Raw genomic sequence first — 24021 nt, 5'->3', positions numbered from 1 at the left:
CCTCCCTCCCTCCCTTCCTTCCCGCTGCCCCGCCCCGGGCTCGGCCGGACCGCGGGGCCGGCGCCGCTCGCGCCCGCCCCGCACAGGGCGGGCGGCCAGCCGGACTACAGCTCCCAGCGTCCCGCGGGGCCGGAAGAGCCGCCCGCCGACTTCCGCTGGGCGCTGCACGGTACGCGGGGCTGAGGCGGCGGCGGAGCCGGGCCCAGCCCTGCCCAGCCCTGCCCGGCCCTGCCCAGCCCTGCCCGGCCCTGCCCGCTCGGCTCCGCTCCCCGCCCCACCGAGGACGTGGCCACAGCACCGGGAGGGAACCGCGTCCTCCTCACCCCCTCCTCGGGCTGGGCCGGGCTGGGCTGGGCTGGGCCGCCCCGGCAGCCCGGATGGTTGTCGGAGCGTTGGGGTGCTCGGAGCATTGCCCTTGTCCTCCTTCCCGGACAGCATCGGGCTGGGCGTCCGCGGTGACAGACGGTGTGCAGGGCTGGCTGCCGAGGGCCTGCGGGGGCTTGGGGCTGTGATACTGCTCTTAGTAGAAAAATCTCAGTTTTCGTGTGGGGAAAATGGCGTGGGGCTGTGAGCGTTTGTCGGTTTGGGTTTTAATTGGGTTTTCCTTGTGTTTTGTTTTTTTTTTTTAAAATCTTACTGTTTTGAAGAAAAAATTCCCTTCGTTTGTTTTGCGCTTTGGAATGTTAAGGCTGCGCTTATCCTGCCGGCTTTGGAGGGCAGTAGGGTAGCTTTAAGGGTGTTTGTTTTGAACTTAAGGTGTCTTATTTTGGCTCTAAGTGAAAGGACAAGGTGGAACACTGAGGAAAGCTTAACAAATAAGGGTGAAAGCCTGTCAAAAGCTTGCTCAAAATACTGGCTGGCCGTAGGTAAATAGTGCTAAATGGTTGACCAAGGCAGTCTAACACTCTAAAAGCATTCCTTCTCCTTTCTTAAAGGCATGTGCTTCACACTCTTGAGTTCTGTGGGTCATCCTGCTGCTGAGCTTTTGCTCCTTCTCCACCACAAAGTCACTGTGGTGTTCTTACAATAATTAGAAGACTGATTTTAAACAAGAAACTGGTTGTAGACTTTTCTAGCCAAGGACGAACGCCAGTTTTGAATATAGAAAGGACAGGATGAGGAAAGAGGGGAAAACAAAATCTTCTGTGGTTATCTCTACGTTGTGAAAGTGTCCTGTGCCAGAAAGCTAGCTGAGATTGGGACACTCTGAGGAACAGATTGTTTCAATAGTAAATGTTGTTAAAAAATAGGTGACTAAGGTCAAACCAGGCCTTAGCTTTAAAAGGACTCAGTATCTTGGACAAGTAAGATCTATGTTGGCATGTGTTGACATGAAGCAAGTAGTAAATCTTGTGCTTTGGGCTGCAAACTGATTACCCAAGGAAGGAACTTTTCCCCACAGCATTGCACAACTCTCAGTGTTTTGTTTTGCTCGGGACAGCTCTGTTATCTGCCTGGTGGGAGGGGACAGAGTCAAGGAAGCTGTTGTGTTTGAGCAGCAGTGGCTCACAGGCCTGTGAGGACCATGGAGCTGGGAAAATGGAGTGCCTGGGCTTCCCTTCTCCACGTGAATTGTGTGGGATGTTGCTGTTGGTCAGGCATGTGTCATCCCTGAGAGAGCAGGGAAGGGAGACACAAAGGCATTATATTCTGTCTTATTTCAGTGCTGATCCTTTGGGGGACTAGGGGGTCGTGCTTGTTCTCCTCAGCATTCAGGATGTTTGGTGTTGGCATGTCTTCTGAAATGTGTGGAGTGAGATTCCTGCAACAACATTTTAATGAGATTGGCAAGTGGAATCCCAAACCCTTCTCCACCCCTAGCCAAATGCTGCTCTTGTGGCTTCATCACCTGTCTGTGTCCAGCCAGGTAGCAGTGGAAAACTCTTGTTTATGGACACTGTGTGTAAATGGTGCACAGTGGTCTTCAGAGGGAGAATGCTGGAAATTGGTAGGTCCAGGGGTTACTGGGCACTGAAGAGGCATCTGCTGGGAGAGAACAAAAAGGAAGTGCCATGAGGGTGCTGGGAGAATGGGAATAACAAGACGCCTTCAGCTGCAGAATAGAAGTTTCTGAGGAATGTGCAAGTGATGAGCTGGGTAGTGGTGTGAAACAAGTTGCAAAGGCGTGGCATGGAGTTGTTCTGTCTGGATTTGAGCTGTTTGGGGAGCAGAGCTGCCCTTCATACGTGTGTTTTAATTCAAATTGCTTTTCTCTTCTCCTCCCTTCCCACCTTCTTCAGTTTAAGTGAGAAGAAAAATGACTTAATCACCAGCCAGGCCTCGTGGCCAAGGCAGGAGCAGGAGCATGGCTGTGCCTGGAAGCCTACGGAGGCAGCCTGCCAGCAGAGGCCTTGTGTCCCACTGCACCCACCATCATATTGTCGTGTTCCTGCTGACCTTCTTCAGGTAGGCTGAGTGTACCTCTGCTCAGAGATTTGTATTTCCACCCTTTCCCCCTTGATCTCCAAAGGAGATTGGGCCAGCCTGTATCTGTGTGTTTTCTGGCAGTTATTCCCTGCTCCATGCCTCCAGAAAGACATTCAGTAATGTCAAAGTCAGCATTTCCAACCAATGGACTCCCTCCTGCCGAAACAGCACTGCCCCTGAGCTCCAGCCATATGAGGTAAGGACACAAGGGACAAGAAAGTGCCAGGGCTGAGCTCGTGGTGCTGAAGAGGCCCTTATAGGTGTTCCTCACTTCTCAGAGTGCTGGTGGAAACTGCATGTGTTGGCATTGTAGTTTTTTGAATCACCAGGCAATGCTGAAATCTTCCCTAGTGGTACCCAGAGAGGAACTCCTCCAGAAGCTACAGTGCTCCACATGGAAATGGGGGGCCCCAGAAAAGTCTGCAATAGCCAGTAGCTATTGAGGAGGGGGAAGAGGGACTCTTCCTCTGAAGTGTTGGAGGCAATAAACCAAAGCAGTTAATGGGCTTACAGAGAGATCTGTGAAATCCTGGCTGTGCTTTCTCTGTGGCAGTGGTGCTGCTGCAACCCTCTTGAAAGGATAACCAAACTAAGAAAGAAGAGAGCTGTCTGACAGTGCTAGCTGTTTATCCGAAACGGATAGTGAGGCATGACTTTTTGTCTTGCATCTAAAAGGCCTGATTTCCATGCTGAACATCCAGTACCCCCTGTCTGTCAAATCCTGCTTTCAGTTAAAGCTGTGGGTGTTTTGGCAGTGCTTGCTTGCAGGAAAGGAAGTTTTAAACTGCTTGGTTCTCACAAATGGGGATGCAAAAGCTACCTCCTGGTTCCTACCATGGGATTTTTTTGGTAATGTTTTGTCCTGATGCTTTTGAGAAGTGGAAGAAATCTCACCTTAAAAGCTTGGTCACAGACCATGAGAGCTATTAGAGCTGTGAGTTTCAAGTCAGCTGCTGGAGCACTGCCTGCATTAGAAACCATTGGTTGTTAGAATGTTTGACTAAAGGAACAGAAGGATGGTAAGTGCTGACTTCTTGTGATAAGTGAAAACTAAAATTGGCTTGTTATGTATTCACGTTGTTTCAGTAGGACCAAAAGGAGTGAGCCTCTCAGGGATGCTAAAATGAAATGCAAGGTGTTTATATTTAGTTCTTTAACTAACATTCAAACAACTAGTATATTTTGGAAACTGTTCTGATTTTTTTTTTGTTTAACATATAGATGATTTGGTGTTTGTTAGATACTGAGATACATGTGTCTGATTAAGAAAAATGGTCCAAGTGGTCCTTTAGGTATCAATTTGGGTTACGTCTGTTCAACTAAGTGGATGCATGGTTAGTGTTGTCAGTACAAGATGTTCTCCTGGAGAGGTAGAATCAAGCTGAAACTGATGATGTTTGAGTTAGGCACATCTGTAGCTTGGGCTTGGGTTGAGTTTGGTTTCTAATGGAGGCATGATGGGAAGGGAAGTAAATTTTGTTGATTAGCTTTATTAATTCTTCAGGTTTTCCTCAAAGCTTGCTATCTTTTTACCTGATGTCACTAATCTTTCTCTGGAGACAAGTGAGACTTTTTCCTTTTTTTTGATCATATTGAAACCAAAGTGAAACTCAGGGAAAACGCAAAACCCGACATTAGTGACTGGAGCTTGTTGCAAGTAGTTTCCAACCAGTCTATTTCTCCCCCTTTTTCCTTTTGTGCTCTTTCTTTTCTGTTTGTTTACTGTCATTTTTTATTTTGGCTGCTGCTACAAATACTGTAAGGGAATTACTCATTCAGTGAAGACAGCAAGAGAAGTACAGAAGAGATGCTACTCATAAAACAGAATATGCCTTTATTGCATTATTCATTAAAATGCTCATCAGTGTTTCAGAGTAAGAAGCTGTCTAGCAGTTGCATGCTTGTTAGAAGTAGGCTTTGTTTTTCCACTCATTTGTGTTGATCCAGGTGAAAGGAGCATTTCTCACTTCTGGTTTGCCAGCTTGCATTTTAAAAGTGAAGTGTCAGTGGACATTTTCTGGCAGAAGATTTGATAACTAAAGTGTTGGAGAAATGGGAGCTTCCTTGGGCCATGTGCTGTTCTACTTTGGAGGTGGAGTTTCTATTGAAAAAGAGTAGGATGAGCTGTGCCTCTCCCTGTTTACTTGTCATAATTTTCCCTCTGTAGCTCTGGAACAGCAGCCATTTATTTCCAAAAGCAGAAGAAGCAACTCTCTTCCTGGGGACATTGGACACCATCTTTTTGTTTTCCTATGCTGTGGTGAGTAAAACTAACTCCAAACTGCTCAGCTTCGGTTGACTCTTAGTGGGAAGATCACACCCACAATAAAAAGCTTAGATCAGAGGCAAACCTTCTCTCTTTCAGTTTCTGTTAGTTTTGCCCATGCCTGTCACCCATGTGAAGATGCTTTTTAACAAACACAAGGGAAATACTATCACTGCAGAATTTCTTACACTGCTGTCACTGGGGAGAACTAGTTCTGTCTCTCCAGGAGTTCTCAGCTGAGTTCTTTTAAACAAGAAATGTGATGAGCAGCTACAAGCAGGGTTTCTTTGGTTGCAGAAGTAGTTAGAATCAAACTTAGTTGGTATAACAGTAGTATTTGGATTAGTATGGCCTTTGTATGTAATTTTAATTCTTACAGCTGTAAGGTGCACATCCTCTGGCTTTATTTAATGCTGTGTTTTGTTCTCAGGGTCTCTTTATCAGTGGCATAGTTGGGGACCGCCTGAATTTGCGCTGGGTTTTGTCTTTTGGCATGTGTTCCTCTGCTCTGGTGGTAAGTTGGAACATATTAGTGGGGTTTAAAAGTCTGCCTGAGGGTTTTTGGTTAGAGTTTTACTATTTCTGTGTGAATCTGCTCATGAGCTGTAGCTGTACCTCAGTTGTCTCAAAGCCTGCAGGTCTAACTTGGTACTGGATGCATGTACTGCACTCTGTAAAGCATTGAGCATAGATGACTCTCCCCTTCTGGAATGTCTAGCTCTGAACACTGTGTCAGAAGGAAATTCTTAAGTTTGTGACATTGTCAAGAGACCTGAACAGTTTTTGTCCAAGATTGGTGTATTTGGCCTTTTGGGGACTATTTTGTAGTATAAGTTAATCTCTTAGACCATGTATGTTGTTATCAAGGCTTTTGCTTCCAAACACAATCTTTCCTTTGTTTTTTGAAGGACATCCTAACAATACCAGGCACTCACTCACTTATTTTATCTAATTGCTAGGAGGGTATGTGTGAAAAAAGAATGTCTGCTTAAAACAAAAGGTGCTTTGTGTTCAAATTCAAGCCACTTCAGAGAAGTGTAAATCAGTTTTATCTCGTGGTTTTCTGGTTATTAAAGTTGCTGTAAAATGTGGGGAGTGTGTTTGATTTACTAGTGGCTACAAACCCCACTGTGGCCTGTTGGGCTCTGCAGACACATGACTACAAGTGTGCATCAAGCACCCTGTGTCACAATGTGTGTTTTTTGGATTAGAGCACGTGGTAATTTGAGACCTAGTTGTAGTATTTGTGTTAAATTTGGTGAACCTGTGAGGGTTCTGTGTTTGCAGAGAGCCTCATGAATTAGGATGTCAGTACAAGGGCAGATCAAGAGGCTGATGTATTTTTAGTGTTGTCATTGAAACTATTTGTGTCTTCTTTCTCCTCTCCTGTTATAATTGCCCTGTTTGGGGGGACAGAAGTGTTTTGGAGAGGAAGTGCCATGACAGCAGGTTTGTCTCTGGAGTCAGAGCTCAGCAGAGGGTGCTGTGAGCCCTGTGCTGTGTCTCAAACAATGCCAGCCTGGCCTCTGCCCCAGCCCCTGCATAGCTCCCTGAAAACTTGTTCCTTTTTTAGCACCCCACTGCTGCCTGTCGTTCAGCAGTAGCCTCAGGCTGTCTTCTCTGTTTTCCCTCTGCTCTCCTCTAGGTGTTCTCCTTTGGCACACTCACGGAATGGTTGCATTTCTATAACAAGTGGTTCTACTGCTGTCTCTGGGTTGTGAATGGCTTGCTGCAGTCCACTGGCTGGCCCTGTGTGGTTGCTGTCATGGGAAACTGGTTTGGAAAAGCTGGGTGAGTTGAGTTTTCTTCAGTGACTCACTTACCTGAACTGCTGAGTAACAGATTGAGCTGAAATTCTCAAATCAGAAAGACCAGCTGTTAGATCATAATTAAAATTAGGTAGGATGGAATATGCTGTACTCATTACATTCTGTCTCTCTTTCACTTTTTTTTCTGGAGCCACAGAACAGCCTGGTGTGAGCACAGCTGTGTGTGTTAAAAGCACAGGTTCAAACTTCAACAATCCCATAGTGTACAGTGACTGAAGTTTAGTTTTCATACCACTGAAAAACCTGTTTCTATCTACTTAGCAATAAAGAGTGCAAATGGTAACTGAGTCATCCTAGGCTCTGCTCTCCCTTTGGAGTGTGCAGATGAGCTCTAGTCATAGTTTGTAACCTTGTTGCCAGCTGACTCTCCTTTAACACAGATGTTTCAGGGTTCCTGGCTTGTCTATTTGGCACCTCCAAGTTATGATGTGTTCTGTTTTAAATGAACTTTGAGTATCTTTGAAGTGGTCAGGGGAAATGGTGTAACTTTATTAATAAGTTGAAGTTCACTTGAATGTTTTGTTTTTGTCTTGTTCTTAATGTCATCTGTCCTTGCCTTGCCTGCTTCAAATCTTTTTCCCCTTCTGCAGGAGAGGTTTTGTCTTTGGACTCTGGAGTGCCTGTGCATCTGTGGGAAATATCCTTGGGGCATTCCTTGCCTCCTGTGTTCTCAAGTATGGCTATGAGGTAGGTATTGCTGCCTGGCTTCTAGCTACACCTGCATGTCTGAATGGGTTATGAGGCACTGGTTTCTTATCCTGTCCTTGAGAGATAACAGCCTCATGTATCCAATTTCATCTTCCTGAATTCTGTGGGGGTAAGCAGTAGGCAGAATAGGAAGGCTATTCCTTTCCTGACTCTTCCAAGCTGGGAGAAATGAGCCTGAGACTCCTCTGTAAAAGGGGCTGGTGTTACTGAGGAGCTCTGGTGTCACATTATACCTACTTCTGATTTGGGTGGCTCAAGTGCTCTTCAGAGCCATCCATCACAGGTTCTGAGCTGACTGGAGTCCCTGGAGCTGGAAGGGCAGCTGCTGTGACTGGGAAGAGACCAGGCTGTCATGTGCCAGTGGACAGCTGAGCATAGGGAATGGAGTGACCCAGCACATCTCATAGCATGGGGCCTCTGAGGACAGGCTGGCAGAGCTGAGCTGGTCACTCTCGACATGACAAGGCTTAGAGTACCGAGAGCAGCCTTCCAAAGCCTGGGAGAAGATTGCTGAGAAATGAGAGCCAGACTTTTTCCAGAGAGAAAAAAAAGCAGTGGGTATGAAATGAAGCAGGGATGGTTCCATTTGGATGTTTGGAAGACCAAGCAGAACAATGGAATAAAGGGACATAGCCTGGAGGATCTGTCTTTGGAGGATTTCAAGAATCTGATTGACCAAAGTTCTAAGCAACCTGGTCCGAATTTAGTGCTTGACTCTTCTTTGAGCAGTCCCTTCCAGCAGAGCTGGATCTCTGGTTGTGTTGGCTCAGCTCCTTTCTCACTGCTGTCAGCTCAGTACAGATAGGCTTAGATAGGACCAAGTCTCTTGAAGAGATGCAGAGATCACTTGTTTCCAAGTGTCATGGGTGCAGTCTGGGTTGTAGCTGTGTTTGCTCTCTCATGAGGCTGGAATGTAAAGAAAGTCTCATTAGAGAGGGAGGTGTATGTGACTGAAAGTGCTTAAAGAATGCTTTATTTATTTCTCCTCAGTATGCTTTCTTGGTGACTGCCTCAGTACAGTTTGCTGGAGGAGTCATTGTGTTCTTTGGGCTCCTGACGTCGCCGAGGGAAGTGGGTGAGTGGAAGAGCTGTGCTATTTCAGTTCCTTCATGGAAAGCAGATCTGCAGTTTTCCATGTACTACTACTCATTCTGACAGCATTTCTCCTCAGGGCTCTTATCAAATGGTGCTGCACCTTAGTGCATTTAAGGGAGCAAATGCTTTACTTGCCAAGATCACACTAAATGCTACCATGTGTCACATGAATAGGGTCTGGATATTTTTTAAAGCAAAATAAAACAGCCTGGCTCTAACATCTCACTATATGCCTAATTATCAGTTTTTCTTCACTTGAAACATCAGTATTTGTTAAAGAAACACCAGGCAAACTGATAACTGGCTATTGTAGGAGAAAACTATGGCAAGCTTTAAGTGTGCAGTTGGAAGGGAAAATAGTTTTGGTCTGCAGGTCTCCCACAACCAGATAAATAAATCTTGGGTCGCTCGTGTTTCTTCTCTGAGAAGGTGGCAGGCAAGTCAGAGTGCACCAGGAAAACAAAAGAACCTTGGGGCTTTTTCAGGGCTGTGAGGAGGTTTCCCAGGTGCCTACCAAGGCTGTAAAGTTGGGAGCTCTAAAGCTGCCATAAAGCGTGCTCGTAAGAGTGCTGTGCATCCCAGGAAGCACAATGCAGTTCCCAGGCCTTCCATTCCAGCAGAGGCAATAACAGGCAGCAGGTGTCTGAGTCCCTGCTGCTCTCAGCCTCCATGCTCAAGGGATGTGGCACCCAGGAGCCAGGGCTGAGGATCCCAAACCCTCAATGAGGGGGGAAATGCACTAATTTGTTGTGTCTTCCAACTAATGGCCAGACACTCAGAACAGACAAAGCCGACGCCAGGATCACACAATACTTTCAAGAGCCCTAGAAGACAAGGGGTAGAAACTGGCGGCACTGCAGGACAGAGCACCATCTAGAAGAGTTTCTAAGCCAAAGGAGGATGGAGGTATGGGAGAGGAGAGAATTGCTAGAAGGTAGAATTGCTTAAAAGAAGCGAGCATAGCTTTAGAGTGGCGAGAGGGTGAACAGGCTGTGGTCTGTTTTTCCTGTTGCTTATTCCTTGTAAAACTTAGGCCTTCCTGAGCTTGGAGCAGATGAAGATGAAGTCAGTGTGGAAGAAGATGCCAACAGACCCCTAATGGGCAGTGATGATGTAGATGATGATGACAGGAATTACTCCATTCAAGCAGCTGACAGTGACAACGAGCCCAAGGCCATTGGCTTTTTCCAGGCTTGTTGCCTTCCTGGTGTTGTACTGGTGAGGACACAAATTCCTATCTGTTGAACATAAAGCTGTGTTTTTGTGTTGTCAGGATTTGTTCACATCATTGTTAATATGTTGACCATATGTTGTAGTGGTTGGTATCTGATGTCTCATGCTGTTAAAATGTTGGGGTTGGGCCTGTTATCCTTGTGTGCATGGATAATGCTGTCTGGGTTTGTGGTGTGTGTTGTTCCTCCCATCCTGCTTCATGGAGTGCCTTTGATGAGCCAGTGAATTTGCAAGGGAAGCCATGAGCAAAGGTGGCTCTAGAATGCTTCCTTGGTAAGATAGATGACTGCCCTGAGAAGTGGGGTTCTCATTCCTGAGCATCACACAGAGGTCTGTGGCACTGATGCTGAGATTTGGAGTTTTTTAGTTATCTTGAAGCAGAGAGCTGGCCTGAAAAGCCTGAATCAGCATGATGTAACATCTGGCAAAGTGTGCAGGGTATTTTATGAGCAACAGGAAACAAGGCCTGATGATGCAGTTTCCACATATCCTTGTCCTGTCCCTTGAAAACTTGTGCTTCTGTATCAGCAGTATTGCCCAATTGATGTTCAGCTGGAAAGTTAACTTGTTATTAAAAAACAATGTTAACCTTCTGCATCAGTGGCCTGTGTGCCCCCTGAATGTGAACCAGTAGAAGAAAGGGGGCAGAACTGCTGAATGGGCAGTGTTGTCAGGTAACCTTAGTGAGCAAAGCAGTTGTTGATTAAGGCAAGAGAAAATCTAGAAGGGATGGGTGCATTGTCAACCTCAGTCCTGTTGTTAAGGCCTTAGTTGAGGGGTGGCAAAAGAAAGCAAACCCATCTTGAGTTCTTTCCTACTCTGGCTAAATGCCTCACACAAAATGTTAATGGTGTCTCCCTCAGTTGATGTGTAACTTTTTTCACTGAGCAAAAGGAGATGGCAGCAACTGGGGCTGCTGGCTTTGAAGTTTGGGTTTTGGGGACATGTTCCACACCCTAATCCAGCAACCTGAACACCTCTGAGTTTGAGTTTCATCTGATGTCAGCTTAGTGCCCAGCCAAACAGGGATGCTGTGTCAGATTGCTGAGAGACCAAATACTGAGAGAATCTCCAAAGCCTTGTCAAGATTCTACAAAGAATTTATTTGACATGTTTTTTCTGTAGCTCCTCTCATCTCCTGCTGAGTGATACAGTGGAAGAGTTTTAGTACAGACAGCTTTCCCCTGAGCCTCTAGGAATTCAATGTTTAATCACTCAGACAATCTGGTAGACAGTTTCTTAGTGTGTTGTAATAAATATCACTTTGTACAGTGCACTTTTCACACCAGAGGCAGGAGAGCCCTACCAAACATCCCCATGCCTTCCATGTATGGTGGAAATGAGTTTGTGTCCTGTAGGAGTGAAAAAGCATCAATAATACAGCTAAGAAGTCTGTATCTTTTAAAATAATATAAATTCAGGAGAGATGATTTTTGTTGAGTGTAATATATGAAAAGATCTGCTTTTTGAAATTTGAAGTCCAGTGTCCATAAATACCTTTGCACAGAGACTCAAAGCCTGTGCTTTAACATCTTCATCCTTGTTTGCCTCTTCCACTGGGCTCCTTGAACTGCTCTCTTTGCTGAAGTAGGGTGACCTGTCCCTCAGCATGCTGTGCCAGCAATCCCTGAGAACTAATCTTTGCCATACACATGAAAGTTCTGAAGGAGGATATCTGCTAGCTAAGGACTAATTGAGCCCAGCAGCCAAAAGAAGGTTGTCTCAGCTGTTGGGTTGGGAAGTCTGTGCTCAGCTTTGGTCAAATCTTTCATCCCATGTCCTGGAATACCTACCTGGGGATTATGAGTGAAGCTTTCCCTTCTGGTGCTGTAAGCAGATGAGCCTCCTGAGCAGCACAAGATAGCAGAGAGGAACCACTTCACATAACTTTTCTCAGCATGATGCACAGAGGACTAAATCTCAAGCTTGTTTTGTGTCACGTGGCTGACTCCCTTCTCTTCAGAAGGTGAATTAAATTTTCTCCCTTTTTTGAAGCCTAGTGTCATTTCCTCTCAAGATTGCACTGGAAGTGTTTTAACCCATTGCATTCACTGATAAAAAAACCCAAAACAACCTTCTTGACAGTGATTTTTGTATTCCTGGGTTCCCTTTGATGTTCAGCATTAAACTTTCATGATGCTGCCTTCTTACATGAAATTCAAAAGTGCTTTTACTCTGAAAGCTTTAGCTGGATCCAGAGCTTTATGGGAATAAGCAGAAATGCTGTTTGCATTTCTCAAGTGCTAACTGCTCCCTGGGCCTCTCTTTGTTCCAGTACTCCTTGGCCTATGCCTGCTTGAAGCTGGTGAATTACTCGTTCTTCTTCTGGCTGCCCTTCTACCTCAGCAACAACTTTGGATGGAAAGAAGCAGAAGCTGACCAGCTCTCCATCTGGTATGATGTGGGAGGAATCATAGGTGAGTGAGCAGGGGAGTGACATCTTGCAGTGTTTGAGAATGAAAGACAGTGAATGCAGCCAGAGCAGTTGTGTTCAGTGGGATCTAGCTGTTCACTGAATGTGGGAAAAGTCTAGGTTTGTATGTAGCTGCTTGGCTTTCTTTTCTTAAACACAAAGTATATGACACCCTAAAGAGTTAACATGTAACTGAAGGGCACTGTCATACTCTTGAAAGTTACCCCCAGCTGGCATTTTTCTTCACTGACTAGGGCTTCTGGAAGAATTCTGTGTGCAAAGTGGGGCTCCTGCTTGCTGCTTCCTCTCTGACAGGTACCCTTGGGGAAGATTTAGATCTGGAGTCAGTGAGTTCTGTGCTGTCCTGTCTGTCCTGTCTTTCTAAGGACAGACTCATTGCAGATCTCAGCAGAGCAGGCACCAACTATGTTATGTTCAGAAAGGAAACATAATTACTCTTCTTTCTGCTGGCTGCAAAACCTGACCCAGTTCCTCCAGAATAAATAATGCATTGTGTATGTATTTAGGCCTCCACTCTCCTGTGCTTGTGTTCTAGATTTATTCCCTTGTCCAGTTAGCTTTCCTATAATAGACATCCTTGTTGGGTCCATTCAGGGTCTGGTTTTGCCTCTGTGGCCTTTTCTGCATTAGGCTTTCTCAGCATTCTGTCTTTTACCAGCAGAGCAGTTCGTGCAGAGGTACCAATGGTACATAAGGTGTTTTTTATTGCCCTTTGGCATTTGTTGCATTCAGCTGCACCTGCACTAAGTGGGTGAGACAGCAGGGAATGTGAGGCCCCTGTGTGATAATGTTTTCCCTGTGAGAAAGAGCTGCCTTTTCTTGAACTTCCAGTTAAAAAAAATAGTCACAGTGTTCAGCTTAGTCCAGGGTTGTGGTGGTTGTAGAGCTGTAGGGGGAAGAGAAAAAAAAGTAGGAGCATTGGCTAGTGGCATGCTTTAAAAAAAAAAAAAAAAAGTAATAGATTTCCAGTAAAGCAGTATGAGTAGTTTCCTCTGCTTTATCTGAGACACTTAAATTTACTGTTGTCTCTGTGTCCAGGGCAGTAAGGGTAGGAGGCTTAGCTCTCAGGATTTTAGAGGGTATTTGTATTGTGGAGGCCAGAGGCCACTGCACTCAGTGAAACAAGCTTTGTTCAAGGCATCAGCATCCTGAGCTGACAGTGATGCTTCTTTTTTTAACAGGTGGGACTATCCAGGGCTTGATTTCTGATGTGCTGCAGAAGAGAGCCCCTGTGCTAGCAGTGAGCCTGCTCTTTGCTGTGGGCTCTCTCTTTGGATACAGCCGTGAGTACATGTGTGCCATGCAGGGATAAGAGGTTCATTCAGTCCCTCCCAGAGACAATCAGAGCACAGCCTGTTCTCATCATGTTTTCTGGTCTTGAAAGTGCTTCTGGATCAGAATGGTGCCTTTTGGTCTGTTTTGCTCAAGTGTGGCACTGCACAGAAAGAAATCTGTTCTCTGGCTAATGGGGTGGAAATGAATTCTCTGAGTGACTGGATTTCCCTATACTGTTGAGTACCAATCCTTCTGGTACTGATCCTTCTCCAGTGTCAGTGAGCTTTTTTGGCATTGTCATTGTCAACACCATAACTGGCAGAGCAAGAAATCTTGAGTGCTCCCCTGTACTATGAGGAAAGAGAATCTGTGGACTCCACATCTGTGCTGGAGTTTATATACACAGAGGCAGGAGAAGCTCTTAGACTTCACTACTTACACTTCTGAAAATGGTGAAATTGGAGAGTTTCTGCCTCTTTTATGATAGATATAGTTCTTGGTGTCCTGCTTTTGAAAGGCATCTCAGGACAACAGAGTGTAAGGAGATGGGAAGATGTAATTTCTGTGAAACATCTCTGAAGCACTTCTAGAGGTGACAGGTTTGTGTCTTCACACACTGTCCTGTGGTACAGAGTGATTTAACTCACTTGGATGCTATTTCACTTCTCTGCATGTTTCTTCAAAATGGGGTGGTGGTCCAGACAGACTTTCATTGAGCACTTTGAGATCTGTGGGTAGAAATCTCTGCTGGATCTGAAAAATGTGGCTTTTGGAAGCATGCAGGCTTGCTCAGATGGTCTCCAAGTAAGGTCAATAAGTTATTATCATTGAATAGCAAGGATTTGGTTTGGTGGAATTTTTGTAGGCTCTTGTGCTAACTCATTGCTATAAAAAGTGAATTGGAATTATTGCTGATGAGGTTTGAAGTTTGTGACTAGGTAGCAGAAAGCCAGAGCCCCAGGTGCCTTGTGCTTAACTCAAAATGTGCTGCAGTCCAGGCAGACACAGAAGCCTCAGATGATCCAAAGCTCCAGATAAATGACAGATTCTCTTGCTATTCAAGTTTTATTTACACTTACCTGGTCTTTCTCTTGCAGGTTCCCCAAACAGCAAACCTATCAATGCTGTGATCATGGCAATTACAGGTAACTCCTCAGAATCTATTGTTATGCTGGTAGACATCTAAATCCATTGCAGAGCAATCAGGAACACCAGCCAGGTGGTGGTGAAGTGTTTGTGTGTGCTGCCATCTCTGCTGGTTTTGCAGAAAGAGTGAAAACTGGGCCCCAGTTTCTGTTACCTTTGGAAAACAGCTGTAGGAAAACTGCCTTACAGAGAGAGGTATAGAATACAGACTGTATAGAATAATGGCCTGGAGCTGAGGGGATCTGCCCTGGCTCAGTATGATGGAGGTGAATTTATGATGAAATACCTAGCAGTGATCTGGTATCTGAGGAAGTGGCACAGCCATGAGCTGTAGCTCAGCTTTGAGGGTGTTTGTCAGAATCCAGAGTACCCTGTGTGCTGTGAGAGGTCACAAGCTTTTTGTGCTACCACACATACTGTGCTGTGTTATGGAATTAAGCCTGCATGAATAGAGCCTTTCTTTTCAAACACTCTTATTTCAGAACTCTCTGTCCAGTTGTTATGGGTCTTTTTTTTTTTTTTTGCCTTCCATCTCCTCCACGAACCCTTGGAGAATCAGGCTGTAGCATGGGTGCATGCTACTCCAAACTAATTAAAATGTTCTAGGGTGTTTCATGACTGTGTGTTTCAGGTACCCCTCTACCTGCAGTTAGTCTCTGAGCATTGTCTCTAGACTTAATTCTTGTCCTGAGCTTTCATGGTAGAAAATCTGTATTTTGAAAGTGCTTTGTTGAGAATCTGAGTATTTGTTTTGCACTAAGGTTGTTTTCTTGTCACTGTCAGGATTTTTCATCGGAGGCCCTTCTAACATGATCAGTTCTGCAATTTCTGCTGACCTGGGGCGGCAGGATCTGGTGAAAGGCAGCAGCGAGGCTCTGGCAACAGTCACAGGAATTGTGGATGGAACAGGCAGTATTGGTGCTGCTGTGGGCCAGGTGAGGCTGCCAAAGGAAAAGAGAGGTCTGGGGAAGGAAGAAAAGTGTTTAGTGCATTCCTCAATCTAAAGTTGGCGGGGGGAGGGTGAAGAGAGGTTTGGGTTTTTTAAAAAAATAATTACTTAAGAGCCAGCCATGGGAACCTGGCTGTTAATGTTAAGGCACTTTGGTCGTTCAAGTGAATTTTGCAGAACTTCAAAAAGCTTTCCAAAGAGTGCAAAAATATTGTGAACTTTTGAGTTTTTTGTTTTGAGGTGATAGGAAAACCTTCTTACAGAAAAGTGTATCTCTAGAACTGAGTAAAATTGGAATACATTATGAATGTTACAGCGTTTATGAAGTGATTTAAAATTTGCTCTTTTTTGTGCTTTCTTTTTTTGTCTGTGGATGTCTTTTGCACCTTACAAATCCAGCCCCACTTGCTTCAGTAGTCCTTACAGTATGCTGCCAGAGGTCTGAGGAGCAGAGTGTTGCAGAGGAGGAAGCTGACAGTGTGCCCACTGGGGATGTTTTCTCCTCAAATACAAATGTTAGCTATGTGAAAGAGCACAGTGGTGCTTTGGGGAGGATTTAGTGGAGAGATCAGAGCCAGTTCTACTCTGGTGGTAAAATAGCAAGGATGCAGGTGAGGTGTGCAAGTTGCTTTTCTAGAAAGAGATTTGGGTTTGTGCTTGCCATTGATTGCCTGATAAATGCACCCATTCAGTCGCTGTTCTGTGGGATAGATGCTGCTTATCTCCTCTGAACATGGAAAATTACAAGTGCTTTGAGGACAAATATCAGTGCACTGTTACACTCAGTGTTCTTCTGGCATCGTTCTCGTCTTCCCACACACATACCACCCAAACTCACGTCATCCTAAAAAGTGGGTCTTAGGTTCTGAGAGATTCCACCTGCCTCCCCTTCCAACACTGCATTTATTCCAGCAGAGACAAGCACCACGTCATTCCGGGGGTGTGCGAATAACAGCGAACGCACAATGGGCATGTTAGAAATTCAGATCCTGTTTTCATACACACAGTGCTGAAGAAGGGAGGCTCTTGTGCAGCATCTGAATATAAATCTGCTAATAAGGGATGCATTTTTCTTGTGTGGCCTGGGCTGCCCAATTGAGCCAGCTCAGAACAGAATGTAGTCTCAAGTGTCTTGCCTAGATGAAGGGTTAAGTAGCTACTGGTTGCACAGCTCTTGAAAATGTGTCCTGTGTAATTTATAAGCCATTCTAGAGCTTTTAGTTCTTCTGAGAGTACTTACATCCACTTATGTCCCAGTGTTCCTTGCAAAAAACCTCGTATTCAGCAGAGTCAATTTGTCACCCTTTGAAACTGTAGTTCAGTTCTTTGTGCTGTTCTGAGTTACTGTAAAGCTTCAGGATGGTGTCTCTGCTTTGCTGAAACTGTTGGCTTCATACAGAAAAAGGCTTCTGTCCTGAGTCATCTCTTCTGACAGGAAAAGATCAGTTGGAAGATTTTGTGATCAGCTCCATGTGGAGTGCCAACAGCCCACAAAGTCTAGAAAATGAAATGTCATGCCTGAAAGTCATGCTTATCTTCCCAGTTTGAATAATACTTTTTTCATTTCTGTTCAGTATCTAGTGTCCTTGATCCAGGAGAACCTGGGGTGGATGTGGGTTTTCTATTTCTTCATTCTAATGGTAAGAAATCACCTTGTTTAAAAATTCTTTATCAAAGCTCAATTTTTCATAGGATGTTTTTATGTGAACCTGAGAGTTGTAACTTGTGATACCATTCTCAAAGTGGCCTATGGTGTGGCTTTGCCTCAGGTTGTCCAAGTCAATTGGATAAATTTTGGATCCTTTAAAGTCACGTTACCCAACAGGAACTGATGTTGTAGCAGACTCACAAAAACACTTGCCCAAAAATACCTGTATGCATTTCCTAAAGCTCACACCACCTGACTTCCAAGGCAGGACTTCTCCCTCCTTCATCTCAGATATGTAGTTATTAATGTTTTCAGAGAGCTGAAACTGCTGCTTGTTTGTTAGGTCTTGAAGATTAGTGGAAAGAGTGATGAGGGTATTGAAACTCAGATGAAAATGCCTTGGCCCTGTTTTGCTGCTGGGGCAGAGAGCTGTTGAGGCCCTGGTGTCCTCAGCATCACGACAGTGAACACTGCACAATTTACTTGGTCTTCCCTGCTGGAAGAGCCAGGAGGTGTCTGCATCTGTGCTGACAAGGGAGAAGGCCACTTTGGTAGCCAGCAGAGGTGACAAGGTGGCAGGTCACTGAGGAGCAGGAGAACTCATCTTTCTGAAAAGCTGATCATGACAGCTGAAATTGTATGAGCTGTCCTGCAAGCTCAGTCCTTCCTCTGTTGTGCCACTCTTGTCACTGCTTCTCTTAACCTGTGTCTTCCTGGCATGGTCCTGGATACACACTGGAGCAGGGGATGGCTGCAGCTCTGGTTGCTCTGTGCTAATTGTCCTGGATTTGCTTCTTTCCACAGACAAGCTCAACAATCCTGTTCATTTCACCATTGATAGTGAGGGAGGTCAGGATGCTGCTGCACGAGCGGCGCCTGCGAATGCTGGCAGAATGACTCCTGCTCCCCTCTGCAAGGACTGCTGTATGGAACTGACAGCTGGGACACTCAGCAAAACCCTGGATGTTTGTTACATCCTCCAGGTCTGGACTGATTCAAAACCACTCCACAAGACTTGATTGACTCGCCTTAGGCGAGCTCAGTCGTGAAGCACCAAATTCCTGCCCTGAGACCACCTGTGTTACGGAGCTGCTCACCTAAGCCAGACAATCCATGGGACTGATGGATTGTCCCAGCCTCCCAGACTCTTCCAGCAGTCATGCCAGGGTCTTCTGTTGGGTGTCTCATTCCTGTACCTTTTCTTATTTATTTCTGGATGTGCTGACCCAAGTCAGCTGTTTGAAACTGACGGTTTTTGGGAGGTTGTCTTGCAATGAATCATGATGCTCTTTCGTGCTGGTGAAATCATACAGTGCAGTTCAAGGATAGTCCTAAATTTCAGATCACCTTAGCTTTTAGAAAGGGCAAAAATAATTATTTGTGATTTAGGCTGTCCAGTTGTTTAAAAACTGCTGTTGCTAAATCTCTGCACAGATGGACCTCTGCTATCCCCTATCTATTAACAGTTACATATTCCAGTAGAGTCACATGAAGAAGTTACCTCTGTATTTGTTTTTAACATTTTTTAATGATGTTACTAATCTCTGAGAAACGAGATTTCATTTTTTTTTAACTATTGAAGCAGACAAATAGCGTGCAATATTTTACTGTAATCTCTGAAATAAGCCTTAATAGGTCTTTTGTGTCTAAAGGATTCTTGACTGGCTTCAGGGATCAGTAATGGGATACAAATACTTTCACTACTTTTTTTATTGAACCTGACCAATACTGACCAAAATGGATGTGAGGTGACCTTCTGAAGGAAGCTGAACTGACTTCATACTCCTTGGGCAGTTGTTCATCTCTAGCAAAGAAGGATCAGAATGGAATTAAAGGAGTTTAAGGGACCTGGCTGCTCTCAGACAGGGGCTTCCAGACAGGAACTGAAACATAGTTGTGGAGTAGCATTAATGAGCAACTTCTGCTGCCTCCCCCCATGCTCCTGTGGCTATGGCTGCATAGGGGACCTCAAGCCCCAGGGTTTGGAAGCTTGAGTTGTAACTTGAAGGGAAAGGTAGATGCAAGTCTACCTGCAAGCACTAAAAACAAGTGGCTGTGCTTGGTGTGGTGGTGTTTGAGAGCTTTGTGGTAATGGGGTAACTAACTGACACCTCTAACATTTGTTGGTGGTCTTAATGGGATCACTGAATAACTTCTCACAAAATTGTCTTGTGTTTATGCCTTGAGATGTTTCATTGTAGCAGGTCTGTGTTAACATGCAGAACTTGTAAGCAAACTTAACTCTAACTAGTCAGCAGTGCCTGGATGGAAGTGGGGAGCAGCAAAAGTGCTGGAGCTGAGAATTTGAAACTTTTTAAATGGGAACAGTTGCCTTTTCAAAATGTACCTTGATTTTATTTTATTTTATTTTATTTTTTTAATTGATGAATGTCAGTTTTTAGTCATGTGTTGATTGTAATGAGTGGAACATCATTAGTGCCTTATGGTTTTACAGTTTGAACGATTGCTTGGTGATTGCAGCTTCTGTAGTTATGTCTCCATGCACAGCTTTGCTTGAGGTGGAACCCAGTTTCCCCATTTTATACTTCTTTTGAGTCTTTTTCTCTGGATGGAGGTGACTGTTGCATCTTTTTGTTAACCCTCAAAATATTTCAGTGCTTGGAAAAATGATGCCATTAAGCTGATATGGGATCTGAGTCTTGTTCTTGACTGTTCTCATTCCCATTGCAATTTTTGCCTGTATAATTAGAGCAGGAGACTGAGAATCTATCATCCTGTTCTCAGAATTATGCCCTGGGGTTAGTGTTCACATCCCAAGCTACTCATTAGCCCCTGTACAAATAGAATGAAAACTCCCTGAAATTTAGTTCTAAAATTGGTGGTTGCCCCAGCCACAGCGTCTGAGAATCTCTGGTTTCAAATTCCAACCTGGATGAACTTTTTGGCCGCCTCTCCAGGCAGCAGATAAGCTTCTGATGAAAGGTGGGGTGGGAAAGGGATGTTGCTGGGGTCGGGGGAGGGAGGAGAGGCTGGCCCCTGTAACAAATGGCTTCCTGTAAACAGTTCTGTCCCCTCTTGAGAAGTGTCAGAAGTGACGGAGCTGAGCCCGGCTGCCGCATCCAAGCGAGTGCGGCACTTTGGGGCCACCCCCAGTTAGTGAGGCGTGCCTGAGGCCTCAGGATTGCTGCCCTCGTGCTTGTCCTGGGTTTTCAGTTCTGTGCATTTCTCCAGGGTGCTCTGAGGGTGAAAGGTTTTCAATCTGGTTGTGTCTGAACTGACCTCACACGAATAAACATACACTGACTTGATTTGGGCAAGTTCTTCCATGTGTTTTATTCTGCTCTCCCCAGTGTGGTTCTGCAGAGCATCCTCCTCTTCCTCCCATCCTCCTCTTCACAGGTCTGGCTCTAGCAACTGCTTTTTACTCAACTGCTGTGAAGATCTGACTTGCTGAAACCAAACCTTCATCCCAGCCTAAAAGGGGACCATGTTCCCAGGGCTGCAGTTTGGCTCTCTTCCTGATCAGGCTCGCAGAAGTTTTGTGAGAGTCCCCTAACAGAGATGCCCATAATTGTGTAATTAATGGTCTTAAATAAAGGAACCAGACTGTATACTTGGTTTTATTAATTTTTTCTTTGTTGATCTGCATGTAGAAGTCAGGTGCTCTTCCCTTGGAATTAAATGTGCCATGTGGCTGAGGGCCCTGCTGTGCCTTCTCTCGTGTGACTCGTTCCATTAAACATGAACCTACGTCTTTGCTTTGCTGTGTTTAAATGGACACAGTGGGGAACATGGCAGTTGTGGTTGTGTTTTATAGTTTATAATAAATTCCAAGTCAAGCACAGTACCAGACCACTGGAGAAACTCCTATGCCTACATGTTCTGGTCTCTCAAGTAGTTTGCTGGTGCTATCATGTATTCCTCAAGGAAACTAACAGTTCATGTTTTTACCCCTTTTCTGTCACTTTTTTTTCCCCACCTACTCAGGAACTTTCCAGCTTACTCTGGAAGTGCTCTGAGGAATGAGTAGAGCTTTACTTGAGTATCTGAAAATGCTGACAGTAGCAAACCCCATCACCAGCACTGTGGCTGCCATCTCCAGAGTGGAATGTGTGGGCAAGCAAAAGAGTTGGAATTGCTTAACTTCACAAGTGCAAAGGAAATGTATAAGGAACTGATCTCTGTTTCAGACTGAGCGCCAGGATGTGACAGACTGACCAAACTGGTACTGAAAGACAAGGTGTTCTTCAGCCCCACGGCACTTGTCTGTATCAAGGAAGGGCCTTGCAATAGATGCCCTACAAGCAATGCTGCTCTATCCTGATTTTCTTGGAGGTCTGGAATCCCAAAGGTATGGATATCTGCCTGGTAGGTACCACTGTGCTCTCCAAAGCAGGGAGAATTGAGCTGCTCTAAGTGCTGGGCAGCCTTACAGAACATGAGAGCTGCCTGTCCTCACCTAACCCAGGAGAGTGGGAGGAGAAGCAGCAGCATGCTTTAGGGGTTGTTTTCTCTCAGAGATAGAAGATATTTTGGGATAGTCCCACAGCCTTCACTGTACCAGCAGTGGCTGCTCAGGGATGGCTCAGACACACTGCTCTTTGGTTACTCTCCCGTCATTCAACCCTCTGTCCTGCTGTGGCCAAAGTGCTCAGCCAAACCTGTTTGAAGTTCCTCCCTCCTCCTTCTTTTCTAACTGGAATTGCCTACAGGGATGTTTTGGGTTCTGTATTGCAAAAGTTTTCTAAGGCACAGCATGCCCACCTTCCTGCATCTTTGTCAAGCCTTATCTAATCCTTTTAGTAAACAGCTTCCCGCTCGCAGGAGCCTGTAAATACAAGCTCTTAGGAGGCTGTGTGAGGCTGGGCCAGGGCTCCCTGTGCTATGTACATGCCCCTAAAAGCATCCCCCATGCCTGGAAGTGTTTAAGCCCAGGTTGGATGGACTCTGAGCAACCTGGTCTAGTGGAAAGTGTCCCTGGGGAATTGGAACTAGATGAGCATTAAAGTCCTTTCTAACTCAAACCATTCTGTCATTGTATTAAAGCCTCTCTAAATGAGAGTTGCTTAGAAGAGTATTTAGTACAAAGATGAATTTAGGCAATTACTGGGGACATTGCTTTTGGTTCTCCTGCACTGGTGATGATATTTCTGTACATTTGGATCCCAGGAGTCTTTCTTCAAATAGCTGCTCTGACTAGGGCTGCAACGGCATCCAGGTGCAATAGGCAAGTTGAAATCTACTCCTGGAGCAGAGGGCAAGCTTTTTGCTCTCTTGAAAAGTTTAAGAGTACTGTCAGGAGAAGGAAGACTGCTGCTGGGTATAGAGAAATCTAGGTAAGCTATTTGGGCACAATCTGTTTTGTTTGGGAATAGATTTTGAAGTGGCAGGTGGCAGTTGGTAGACTTCTAGGTGAGTTGCTGAAGTCTCTGTCGTTTTGGTGTTCTTCCTCTGTTGTGAAGCAAAGGAAATCCATACAGCACCACCTTTTGTCCTTGAGGGCCACATAAGTAGCAATAGAATTCAGAGTGGAATGACACTGCTAAGGACGAGATTACTTACATGTGCTAATTAAATCTTCTTCCTTTATAAGCAATTAGCAGTTAGCAAAGTATTGGGGCTTTAGGATGGGTTGATTTCTTAGGTCTCCTGGATTCCAACACCAGCTCAGAGAACTCCTGCACCAGGACACCTATGTCGTCACTCTTTTTCCTGTTTATCAGGTGGGACCTGTTTCTAGAAACTCACTCATCAGCTCTGGGGTGCATGGCAGAGAAAAGGATGTTGGGCTGACAAAAGCTGGTGCTTGCCTGCAGCAAGTGCCAAAGATGACAAAGCAGTTGGGTTTCAGCCCACTGCACTATCCAGCCAGCAGGATGGGAGTGTTTGAGAGGTGGCAGTTTCATGGGGACTGGCTCAACTATCTGTCTACCTCTTCTTCAACCTCCTGGCTTTCTGCTGTAACTCCTGCATCCTTCCAATCAGTAGCAGGTTCATCCCAGGACTGATAATCAAGTCATGGCAACAAGTAGGGCAGACAGCAACAAGCAGCTGCACTTGTTCCTGTTGAATGCAAAGGAGCTGTTCCATGTGGATGGACACAAAGGTGGAAGCCCTGCCTGTGAGAGCAGTCCTGTGTCAGCATCAGGGTCTTGGGAACCAGCCCACACCCCCAAAATGTCCAGGGAGTGCCTGTGCAGGGCTGGGATAACCTCTGCTGGAGAGAGCTTTGTCTCTGCCTGTATCTCTGAAGCTCCCAGACCCATTTTTAAACCGTTTTGGTCCTATGTGTTCAGGTGGCATCAGGGCTGATTTCCTCGAGGGAAGGAGGAAGGGGAACCAAGCAAGCTGGGTGCCTGCCTGGTTATGAGGAAATCTGTCCTTTGCTCCCAGATGGCAAAATCCCAACTGCCTTATGCCCCTGGTTCCACTGTACTTTGTCACCTGCTTTGGTCGCTGCTTTGCTCTCAGCTGGGTGAGGAACTCTGCCAGTCTTCTCCAACTTTGAGCACAATTTTCTCAACTGCCTTCACTTCTTATACAGAAAGGGAGCAGGGGGTTCTTTTGGAGGGATTATCATAAGGCAAGAACTAGGTTTGTTGACTCTTTTCTTTGCTCTTCCTAATTCCACTGTTTCACCTCAGTTTATCTGTTTGACCTCAGATGTACAGGGCCATTTTTTCCGTCCCCAGTCTTTTCTTTGCTCCAGCCTTTGTGGTAGTTTGTGTCCAGAAGCAGAGAAGCAGACAGTATTTTCTGTGCTAACAGTATTTTCTGTATTAACAAAGTGAGCATTGTTGTAATGCTGTTGTAGAGTGAGTGGATGTGATTGCAGACAGATGTATTTCTTCTGCTAGGGTGTGGATTAAGGCTCAAGGTGACTTTGCTCCTTCATAAATTCACTGACTTTCCCCAGGGAACTGAAGGGGCAGGACTGGGAGGGGAGAGCTATGATAAATGAGAGTGTTGGAAGGAAATACACTTACATAGGCCACGCTGCCTAAGAACAAACGTGTGCTCTGTGAGCAGCTCTCAGCACTGCTTTAGGTA

General features: G+C 45.3%; 1 protein-coding gene across 4 annotated transcripts; it reads left to right on the top strand.

Moving 5' to 3' along the window:
* Positions 1–105: 105 nt before the first annotated feature.
* SLC37A3 (solute carrier family 37 member 3) lies at positions 106–20582 on the top strand. 4 transcript variants are annotated; one of them, XM_033057208.1, is made up of 15 exons: positions 106–169; positions 2247–2406; positions 2509–2623; positions 4595–4687; positions 5124–5207; positions 6339–6484; positions 7113–7209; positions 8221–8305; positions 9359–9543; positions 11834–11975; positions 13174–13275; positions 14365–14412; positions 15197–15348; positions 16937–17002; positions 17815–20582. In XM_033057208.1, exons 2-15 carry the CDS (start codon positions 2306–2308, stop codon positions 17905–17907), a joined length of 1509 nt encoding a protein of 502 aa, XP_032913099.1. In that variant the 5' UTR covers positions 106–169; positions 2247–2305; the 3' UTR covers positions 17908–20582. The 4 variants fall into 4 exon arrangements, with proteins under 4 accessions (XP_032913099.1, XP_042635113.1, XP_032913097.1 ...); XM_042779179.1 differs by having other exon boundaries at positions 155–169; positions 2241–2406; XM_033057206.1 differs by lacking the exon at positions 106–169 and adding an exon at positions 238–465.
* Positions 20583–24021: the final 3439 nt, after the last annotated feature.

This window comes from Catharus ustulatus, chromosome 4, assembly GCF_009819885.2.
Source record: "Catharus ustulatus isolate bCatUst1 chromosome 4, bCatUst1.pri.v2, whole genome shotgun sequence".
In the NCBI taxonomy this organism is placed as follows: Eukaryota; Metazoa; Chordata; class Aves; order Passeriformes; family Turdidae; genus Catharus; species Catharus ustulatus.
The sequence above is the reverse complement of the archived record's forward strand: the minus strand, read 5'-3'. Positions and strand labels throughout refer to the sequence as shown.

Coding starts and splice junctions, on each gene's coding strand:
- SLC37A3 (XM_033057208.1), top strand. CDS start 2,306: ATGGCTGTGCCTGGAAGCCTACGGAGGCAGCCTGCCAGCAGAGGCCTT. Junction 2,624..4,594: donor CTGAGCTCCAGCCATATGAG/GTAAGGACACAA, acceptor TTCCCTCTGTAG/CTCTGGAACAGCAGCCATTT. Junction 6,485..7,112: donor AACTGGTTTGGAAAAGCTGG/GTGAGTTGAGTT, acceptor CCCCTTCTGCAG/GAGAGGTTTTGTCTTTGGAC.